Source organism: Ammospiza caudacuta, chromosome 3 (genome assembly GCF_027887145.1).
Source record: "Ammospiza caudacuta isolate bAmmCau1 chromosome 3, bAmmCau1.pri, whole genome shotgun sequence".
Lineage (NCBI taxonomy): Eukaryota > Metazoa > Chordata > Aves > Passeriformes > Passerellidae > Ammospiza > Ammospiza caudacuta.
This window is the reverse complement of record NC_080595.1, coordinates 26769285-26779789: the sequence shown is the minus strand read 5'-3', so window position 1 is coordinate 26779789 and position 10505 is coordinate 26769285. Positions and strand designations below refer to the sequence as shown.

The 10505-nt window shown below is 47.5% G+C and overlaps 1 protein-coding gene across 1 annotated transcript; it reads left to right on the top strand.

Moving 5' to 3' along the window:
- The first annotated feature begins 310 nt into the window (after positions 1-310).
- Positions 311-7478, top strand: SERTAD4 (SERTA domain containing 4). The gene is made up of 4 exons (XM_058802121.1): positions 311-639; positions 975-1149; positions 1522-1637; positions 4581-7478. The coding sequence occupies exons 2-4, from the start codon at positions 990-992 to the stop codon at positions 5340-5342; spliced, it is 1038 nt and encodes a 345-aa protein (XP_058658104.1). The 5' UTR covers positions 311-639; positions 975-989; the 3' UTR covers positions 5343-7478.
- The last annotated feature ends 3027 nt before the right edge of the window (positions 7479-10505 follow it).

Genomic DNA, 10505 nt, shown 5'->3' with positions numbered 1-10505 from the left:
TTCCTCCGGGAGGGCTGCGCCGAGGGGAAACTGCATCCCGCTTTCTTAGAGAGAGGAGGAGGAAGGAGAGGGAGGGGCCGCGCCGTGTCTGGGCGCATTGTTCCGCGCTCCTCTGCCAAGAAGTAGGTGACTATGAACTCATCCTTCGCTCCTCGCAGAAAGTTTGCCGCCTTCCCCCCCTGCTCCCCTCCCCTCCCGCCCGCTGGCGCGGCAGGAGGCAGCTCGCAGCCCGGCGCTGGCCCCGGAGTCCCCGCTCCTGCTTAATATTCCGCCCGCTCCGCCGATGTTGTGCTTGGCTCCGGTGGGACCGCAACTCACGGCGTGAAACCGGAGCCAATTTTCTGTCTTAGTCTCGCAGTGTTTTGACTGGAGGCAGATCCAGTTCAGTCCGATCGGGGCTAGTGGAAACAACTACCTAAGTCTCCGCTGTCTGTATCGTTTGGGAGGGAAGAAAGAAGAAAGGAAGGCGATCCCGGACTGCTGGGCGCGCTCTCTCTCTCTCTCTCTCTCTCTCACACACACACACACGCACGGCAGACACACGCACCCAGACAGGCAGACTCGCACCCCGCCGGTGCCGAGCGCGCCGTGCCACCGCCGCCGGGAGGAAATGGGAAGGCAGTGAGCGGATCCGTGCCGGTGTGTGAGCGCCGCCGGGGCCGGGAAGGGGCGGCGGGAGAGGCGGGAGCGCGGCCGGGGGCGGCGGGAGCGGGGCCGGGGGCGGCCCGGGGGAAGCGCGCCCCAACTCCCGGTGCCGGGGACCCCGCGCCCTTTGTGGGAGAGGGCTGCGCTCTTTCTCCTGCGTAAGGAGGGGGGAATAAGCCCCGAACGCGTGTCTGTGTGAGCTCGATGTGCGTATGTTTTTAATGTACGTGTGCGCAGAGGTCTGGCTGCCGGGGCCGCGGGGGGCGGGACGCGGCGGGGCGGGGGGCAGGTGAGGGCGGCGGGCGCTCACGGCGCTGCTTCGCTTCCAGGTGCCGGCGCCCGCGATGACCCTGGTGCTGCCCATGCAGCGGCTGGGCCGCCCCATCGCCGCCGAGGGAGCCGCCGACCTCGCCGCCTACCGCGCCCTCTGGGAGCCGCCCTGCTGCGGCCGCCCCGGCCCCGCCGCCCCGCCGGCCCCGGCGGCCCCCGGTTCCCCCGCCGCAGGTAGGCACGGCACGGCTCGGCTCGGCTCGGCAGGGCAGGGCAGCGGGGAGCTGCCCGCGGAGCCAGGCGGGCGGAGGGCGGAGGGCGGGGGCTCCCGCGGGGCCGCAGGTGCGCGGGGCCGGCAGCTCGGCACCGGCACCGGCACCGGGAGCGGCCAAGTTGTCCCTGCGGCGGCCCCCGCTGCCCGCGCCGCTCGCACCGGCCCCGCGTCGGGCGCTAATCAGGGAGAGGGCTCGTTTCTGATCGCCGCGAATAGATGCGAAAATATGCGGCGGCGTTCTCCTCTAGCGCGAAGGGAAATGAAAAGTATTTTGTTTGGAGAACCTCCGGCAAACCGCATGTCATTTGTCATATCTGATTTATTACCCGCAGGATCACATTACAGGGGAATTTCAAATCCTGTAACAACATCCAAGATCACATACTTTAAAAGGAAATATGTGGAAGAAGAGGATTTTCATCCGCCACTCAGCAGCTGTACACATAAAGTATGTTTTCTAATAGTCGTTATTTTTACTCTGAGTTTCAGATGCTTAGTAACACTCGATTGACCCATTTCCAGAAGGCTGAAATACTCTGCTGAAATTAGGAGAATGATCCAGCTGTTTGCTCAGAAACAAACAGTTGTCACTTCTTCACATTTATTGTTGTATTGTCATCAATTGCAAAAGAAGCAAAGGCGTTTCTGCATTAATAACAACTGCAAATGGAGATGTTGAGAATAACTTTTTTTTTCAGATTATTTTGTTCTTAGCTAGCTCATGCCATGCTTACAGAAACAGATCTGTAACAGCATTTAAATGACAGAAAGGAAGAACATAAGTAAAATATTTCCCACTCATATAAAACTTTCTTTCCGGAGGGGAAAATAGTAAGAGGTTCCATATACCCCTCACTGGTCACAGATCCTCTAAAAAACCAGAATGACTTGGAAAGCAAGTACAAGCTCCCTCAGTATTTAATCATGTTTATTAAAAAGCTAATAACTCCCAAAGAAGAGATTAGTAAATGAAGGATTTTTTTTTTTTTTTGTGAAAGTTGCCAGGGGAGAGATTAGAGCAAATGTTTCCCAGGCCAGTGAATACATAAATTGAAATCTGACTTTTTTTGCAAGATTTTATGCTCCTCTTCATTAAGGGCTCAGTTCTGCATGGAACTGAATGCCTAGGGTGAAGTGCTTAAGGATAGCTCATACCTTGAGACACCATCCTTACCTTGGTGACTCCCAGCTGGCCCATGGAAGTCCAGTCCCACCCATGTTCTCTTGGCAATGCAGGAGAGATTTCTGTGGAGGAGAAGCAAGCATTAATGCTGAGCTCAGTTCCCAAAGACCTTAGAGTAGTTGAAGGAATTTTCAGCTACAAATAGAGTTGTCTGGAAATAAGTACCTGGACCAGAAAGGTGAAAAATTATTAATTTCAGAAGATGTCTGGTCTGCTGCCAAAGCAGTGAACAAACAGCACCAAGGGTGTTGAAAAAAGTGCTCTGGTTCGTGAGTGTCTCACACTTGTCACATCGCTCTCCCAATTTTTAGCCAGGTTTTTTATTTTTACAAGATTGTTGGATTTTTGTATGAGTGATTAATTTCCTTACAAAGAGGGGGAGGAGGAATAGTTATTTAGTCTTTTCTAACAGCAATAACAAGCAGTTGTAGAGGCATTGGTAAGCTAGACACAGCCACTGTTTAGTGCTGTTGTTTGCAGAGGTGTAACGTGGCAGAAATTCTTGGTCACCAATTTCTTCTGTTGAGCCCAAATACATTTTCTTCTTTACAGCACTGAGCTCTGGCACAGGGAGGATGCCCACCAGGTTTCCTTGAATTTCTTACATGTCTATACCTCTGCCACCCAGTAAAGAGTTATGTTCTGAGATTAGTTGTCCCTTAGAGGGTATGGTGGTAGGGCCTGGGGCCTCTCTCCAGAGGGCTGCTGGCAAACATGTAGAAGAAAGCTTCTGACAACTTGTTCCTACAGGTGTCCCTCCAGTAAATATCTCCAGGAGCATCCCAGTTCAAGGCTTACTGGTTTGCTCCAGGCTTTTATGGCTTCACTGGCTGTTGCTGCAGCAGGTACAAAGGACGCAAATGAACCTATAGGCTTAATATAATTTAAAATGAGTCATTTATTATAGAAAATTACTCTCTCTAACAAAGAGCTTTAGCTGTGAACTCATATGAAATTATGGCCAATTTTTGTTTTTACGAGGCACTGTGCTGCTTCTAAGCCTCACAGACATGACCAGGCTGTGGAAAGAGCTAGAGGGCTGAGGAGAGCTGAAAGGATGTGAAAAGCAGCTGTGCTTTAAGCTCTTTCAGTCCTCATAGCTACGACTTCCACTCTGCAAAAATGCTGTAACCATGTGGGAAAGAGAAGAATGATCAAGCCACAGATGGGGGGATTTAGAGCAGTCTCTCTTTGTGCTGTGCTGCTCTCCTCCTACACAAACCAAATTCTTACTAAAAATGAAAATCAGTCACTAGTGCTTACAGTAGCATGCGTTGCCCCCTCTCTTATTTTGATTCCCAGGGTAGTGATTACAGTGCAGAATCCGGGGCCTCCCAGGGGCAGTAACCTGCTCATGCTGCCAGTGCTGAGAAAGGGAGTCCTGGAAGGACCATGGAAGGGAGAACAAATCTGTGGGCGTAGAGCCAGGATTTCTGCAAATCCCCGTCCTCCCTTAGTTTCCTGACCTTATCCCTGCCTATCTGCATTCCCACCGGTCCTGCAGAGCACAGGGCGTAGCACTCAGGCCAACAGCTGCTCTCCAGATGCTGGGATGCTTTGAGATGGGTTTCTCCCTGCCTCCCTCCCTGCATGCACTTCTGTGCACAAGAGCAGTGTAAGAGCCTGGCAAATGGAGACCTCCTGGCTGGAGGGCCCCTTCCACTGGCAGCAGATGAAATGCTCCAGCCCTTGCTGTGTGAGGCGATGGCTGCTGACTGCCTCTTGCAAACCTTGGCGCCGCAGGAAGGACCCTTGCTTGGCTTCAGAGCTGTGCAGAAGCCCCACAGGGGATGATGGAATTGGGTCTATTTGCAACAAAAGGCCCCCCTAGCCATCACTGGGGCAAAACTGCACAACAATTTTATGTTCTAGTCCCAAATGTAATTAAAGAGCCAGATGTGTGCATCTGGATTTCACTCTCCCACCTTGGATTTCTGCCCTGCAATTGCCTCTGCGGTGTAATGCTCAGCTACTTACCTCCTAAACTCAGCTGCTTACCCCTGAACATGGGGGAATGCTGTGGCCGAGAAAAAGCAGGTCCTCAGCTACAAGGATGTGCAAAATGAAAAAAAGCCAGTTTTAGATGCCTCAGAAAAAGAACAGAAAAATAGTGACACAGAGGGAATACTTTACTTCATTTCCTTTCTCCTTCTCTGTAACAAAACTGGTAGCCTTCAGTTCCATATCATGTGTTTTTTGCATTTTCAGACAATCTCTGTGTTTGAGGAGCGGGCCCATATTCTCTACATGTCTTTGGAAAAGCTGAAATTCATTGATGATCCTGAAGTCTACCTGCGCAGATCCGTCCTCATCAACAATCTCATGAAGAGAATCCATGGAGAGATCATCATGCAGAACAACTGGTGCTTCTCCACCTGCTCCTTCAGCGGCACCTCCCCACAAGAGTGGTTTGTGCCTCAGGACTGCCCATACAGAAAACGCCTTCGGATGGCAAAGGAGGAGTACGAGAAGCTCCACATGTGCTGCTTTTATCAAGAATGTGGCAGTCACTATTTAAATCTACCCTACTCTGTTAATGCTAGTACTGAAAGTAATTCCTCTTCTTCTTCCTCCTCCTCCTGCTCCTCCTCCTCCTCCCCTCCCATCTCTTTGCCAAGCTGTTCCCAGCAGGTGGATTATGAAGTTGGCAGCGCACCTTCTTACAGAAATGATGACCAGATACCTGCTAATGAAATATTCATCACTAATGGCAGGTCTCACAGTAATCAGGAAAAGGCAAAATTTAATGACAAGAGTGGAGGTAATGAACCTGAGAGAGAAAGCATCGCCCTAAACTGTGAACCTGTAAGAGGCACCCATGCTCTTGAATGTAAAGGCAAATTTTATGACTATTTTGAGACTGGATGTAATGACAAGAGCAACATAAGTGAATCTTGGAAAAAATCCTTAAGGAAAAAGGAATCTTTACCAAGTAATAAAATCTGCTGCAACAAAGGAAGTAAAATATGAGGCATCTTTCTTGCTCTATTGAAGCATGCGCAGCATGTTCCTTCTCTATCAAATTTTTATTTTGAACGGATTTTTTATAGTTTTCTACGAATGGTACAATCATGCCACAAACGTGACGTGTAGAGCGGAGAGCAGATTGCGTAAAGTGTCTCTGCCACCCGCATCAGCAGCTATTTATGAACGTGGAGACTTCAGAAAGAACACGGTTGCATTGCTGCTGAGCACTGTAGTCTGTGCAGCTATGGTGGAGCTCTCGTTGCTGAAAATGCCAATCAGCCAGACGGGGAAAACATATCGTTTTACATATCCCCGCCCCCAAGAAGTCTGCCAATAATTAAGAAGAACCTCCATTATGTTTACCAAGGAATTAGAAGTCTGGTAAACAAATTGATGCTACCAGCAAGGATGATGTGCGCCTTGTAACTCAGTATTCATTCTGACAAAGGACTGTCTTCATGGATTGGGAATAAACCATCCTTACGTTTTGTAGTGATACTCTTGAATTCCTGTATTCAGCATCTCGTTCAACTGACAAAATAGGACATAGCATAAAGAAATAACCTGTTTATGGAATCTCAATCAGAATCAGACATGCAGCTCAAGTACTTGCATGTTTTCACCTCGGCTGTAATAACTAATGAGGTTTGTTGTTACACAGAGCAGGTTTTTTTTTGGTGCCTTACTTTTTGTCTTAATTTTTGCCAGTGTGAAAATTAAGTATGAATCTGATACAGCAGGGATTTAACCTAAACAGAGATTAAAAAAGAAACCCACAGGGTGGATCAATATTATTAGAAACCTTTAACCTTTGAAGTACTGAGTTCAACTTCCTATTCAAACATCTCTGTTCTTCCTTTTTGATGCTCAATTGCTTTTTGATTTGCCATCCTTAGGAAGGGATTTAAGAAACAATAGAGAGATGTCTCTTGTAAACAAGCATTCGATGCTTGAGTGTTTCTATGGCAACTGTCTGTTGCTGGGGCTCTTTTTTTTTCTTCTTCGTATAATGAAGTTCATGACCCAGTGGCATGTTTTATACTTTATTCTGTTTCACATAATTTCTCTATTTTAGATTGCAAAAGCATGCGGGACTTTTCTATGACTTTTGCCGTTGATTTAAAAAAAGACAAGAAGGCAAAAAGCACAATGTTAATTAATAATGTGGCGATAAACGCAGTTTTATCTGAATGAATGTAAGGAGTTTAATTTTAAAAAAGAACATTTTGGAGATTTCAGTGGCTGAGGACAACATTTAGCCATCCCTTGGTAGATTGATTGCAAAGGTGTGCTGTGTAAAATGCCCAGAAGACATTAGTTGGGGTTGGACCAAGACTGAGTCTTAGATTCTCCAAATTAATTAGTTCCCACAGTCCCCATAACAACTGGCAGGATGTGCTCAGCAAAACAGCCACATCCAGGCCACAGCTGACTCATAAATAGCTGCCTGTTCCCACAGCATCTTGCACTGAAGTGACATCTCCGCTTGCTTCTTGCCCAAAGGGTGAAAATCACCTCTGTGCTGGGGGAGCAGCGAGCTCAGTGCAGGGCAGGAGTGTCCCCAAGGGGACACAGCCCCAGGCCTGGCACTGGAGTCACACAGGTCTCTGACTGACACCTCCTGCTTTGGGTTTCATGGGTTCAGCTGCAGGAGTCCTGGGCCATGGTTATTTTGGGTAGCAAAATACATTTGCAAACTGTATGGTCTTTTTCAGAAAGCCCAGTGGTCACAAGGAATAGCTACCCCCCAGCCAAGGTGACCAAAAGCACAGCAGGATATAAATCAGTGGTAACCTTTATGAAGTCAGGTGAGTTTAAACTGATAAGTTTGTAAGGGTTATCATTGGGAAAAATGACAAATAAAGAAAGTACAAGTCCCACCTGATTTCTCCAAGACAGAAGCTTTTTTATTAATAATAATAATATTAAATATAGATCTCATTCATACAGTGTATGAGTAGGATCATCATTTAGACATTTGTCCACAAGGACCAATTTTTTAGAAAACCTGATTTTTCTTGTGTTATATCCAGATAGTCTAGTAATGTCTGCTCTTTTCCAATATTTGATAAACGCTTGATGTTTTAAGCTTAAATATTAGATGCTTGTATACTAATGTGTTGTTGTAGTAAAGTGAAATTTCCTTGATATATATTTATTAAAATGACCAAAATTCATTTTAATTTTACATCTCCAATGGCTACTGGGTCCTTTCCCCCACGTTCCCCTCCCTCACCAAAGAAAACACCGTTTAATCAAACTGCTCCCTGCTCTAGAAGTTGCACAGCTGTTGACTGTGCACTGGGTCTGTGAGGGAGCTCAGCCTTGCCAGGGTTTCAGGAGCATTTAGGGCAGTCTGAAGGTGCACTGAGAAGCAACAGATTCTCTGTAGACCTGCACGTACAGCCAAGGAAAACACCTGGCCAAATGCTGCCCAACCACAAATCAGCTAACACTTTTGGGGGGGCTGAAAGCTTTTTGACCCTAAAGGGCTCCTTGGTCTTCCAGAACAAGCCTGCGCACATAACCTATTGCAGAGGCTTCTCAGCTGAATTTGCACAAGCTGAAGTGATGGATCAGCAGATCTTTGTCTCCTCTGGCCTCTATAATGGCTTCTTTAGTTCCAGAGACTAAAGATTAATGGATTAATCTGGAAATTAACCTGTAACAGCTCCTGAACAGTCTCACTGTCATCAGGGTCTGTAAGGGAGGAAATGCCATCTAATGAAAGTTGCCCTACAGGTAAGTGGGGCTTAATGCCTTTCTCTGGACCTTGCCTCACAAAATAATAGCAAATACTGAAAGTAGATGTATTGGAGTCAGGAGTCCACTGAGTTATCCTGCTGGCCTCACAAGAGACAGAGGTATTCCGCATTAGAAAAGGGAGGTGGAAACACCCTTGTCCCATTCCCAGAAAAGCAATAGACCTTGACAGGATCTCCATCCCGGGCTAGACTGAATGGACTTAAATTCAATTTGATTTATGGCATGTGAAGACTGTAAGCCTGATAAGCCTTCTCCCCACTGCACACTCCAGTGCTAAGGACATTTTGCTAGTATTAAAAAATTTCAAGAAATAATTCTTTTACAAGATTATACGAATGCCTTTGGTCTGTATGTCCCCCACATAACTGCTAAGTGAATGCTCCTGGACTTGATCCTGGCCTACCTGCCAGGAAGAGCTGGACAGAAGCACTTCTCTCTAGGAAGATTGTTTTTCTCTCTATCATGAGACACTTTGCTCCTAGAGTGTATGACTATAAAGTACTGTGCCTTTCAGCACATGCCAAACAGCAACAGAAAAAAATGTTTCTGTTGTCACATCAATTTTGCTGTCACTAGGAACAGAAGTGTCATCTTATCTTCAGGATCCAGGTAATACATTTCACTTGGAAATGCACAGTTCATTTGGGTTTAAAAAAAACATGTTTCTTTTTCAAAGCATGTGGCATAATATCATTGTGCTTCATGTATACTCACTACTTTTGGTAAAATTTTACTATTTTTACTGTATTAGCTAATCTGTTGAAACAGCTTAACATGGGTACTGAAGCATCCTCAGCACTCAGACAGCCTCAGCTGGCAGTGATGTGCAGTGCCAGCAGAGCAGCTGGTTCTGCAGGGAAAACAGCCACAGCCTGAGCCACAGAAATGAAATGCTTCTTTCAGTCCTGAAGGTGTTACGCCCTTAAGCAAAATTGTGGCAGAGACTTCTTTCACATTTCATCTTCGTGCACGCCCTCCATCCTCCTTTTACACCCCTCATCTACCATCTGTCCTTTTGTGTCCTGCCATCATGATGACCATGACACGCTGCCAGGGTGCCATGGTGTGTGCCACCAGCCTTTGGATTGTGCAGGGGAAGCAGGGAGCTGGTTCAGAGCCACAGCATGAGTTAAGGCAGTGTTTGAACAAAGTAACCAGGTGGCTGCTCCCTGGTCCCTTGGAGCCTTGTGCCAGTTGTGACCTCCCACACCTAAATGACTTTTCCAGCTGCCTGTAGCTCAGATTGCCACTACAGAGTGATCTGGTGATAAGAGAGTTATGGCTGAAGCAGAGGTGAAGGTGATTTCTAGCCTGCATTTGACTTGTGTCCTTTCATTGCCTTCTTGAGCAAGAGGTGCAGCAAGTGCAGTGGCTGCTTACTCATGCCAGGAACCTCGACAAAAGAGGTTTCTTAAGTTTTATCACAAAAACCCCCCAAAACCAAAGGGGTCAGTCACATCAGGGAAAGGTTTAAACTGCTGTGAGGTAAAGGATTTCATCTGGTGTTGCACTCAGTTAATATAACTCTCACATGGAGGCCTCCCAGCGGGACCTGACCTTTTGCATTGTCCATCCCTTGCTTTGCAACCTCTAAGACAGGGGCTGCCCTCGCTCTCTGGAGGTCCCCATTTGGGCTCCTCAGGACTGGTATGAGCTTTTCTACAGCTGCACAAAGCACCAGAGGCTTTTCCTGGCAGGGTGTGCAGAGCCTGTTAAAATATCGTGGCCAGGAAAGTGTTTCAGAGGATCCTGCTGGAAATGTTAAGAGATGCGAATCTTCCACATCCCATATAACAGCCAAGTCGCTCAGTCACAACTACTTGGAATACACAGTAATTTCCTGTGTTTTTTCAATCTCACTTAAACTTCTCTGACAGATGGGGAAAGATGACTAAACCAAGGGAGTTTACAAAAGTTCGTCTTGTGGTGTTTGCAAACTGTCTCTGTGAGGTCCATTTTCTCTAATGTAAACACAGCCGTGGCTGGGTGCCGAGTGCCTTTGCAGCAGCTAATCCTGCTCAGCCTAAGGCTGCTGAGACCAGGAGTACCCAGGCAGCCAGTCCCTCTGGGGGCTGAACGTGAACCAGCCCTGGGGCTGAGGGGTGATAGGGGGAGACCTTCCCTTTCCTGGCTTTAAACAGTGTGAAGCAAAGCAGCTGTGGCTCTAAGAGCAGACCGAGTTTACTGTGCCGGGTCAGAGGCTTTCCAAGGAGCCTTGGGTCAGGTGTGGAAGGTTAGATAAAACTCCAGGGTAATAATCATGTGAAAGCAATTGCCTTTGGAGCTGTGGTTGGCCTATTGTTGCTCTCCCTAGTCTTTAAATCACTGCCAGGAAGGGAGTATACCTTGGGGAACATGGAGTTTCAGTTCCTTGGCTTTGCAGAAGTGGTGCAGAGTATG

Excerpts from the sequence above, each read along its gene's own strand:
- SERTAD4 (XM_058802121.1), top strand. The coding sequence starts at position 990 with ATGACCCTGGTGCTGCCCATGCAGCGGCTGGGCCGCCCCATCGCCGCC. Across the intron at positions 1,150-1,521 it reads CCCCGGTTCCCCCGCCGCAG|GATCACATTACAGGGGAATT; the intron begins GTAGGCACGGCA and ends TATTACCCGCAG. Across the intron at positions 1,638-4,580 it reads TCAGCAGCTGTACACATAAA|ACAATCTCTGTGTTTGAGGA; the intron begins GTATGTTTTCTA and ends TTGCATTTTCAG.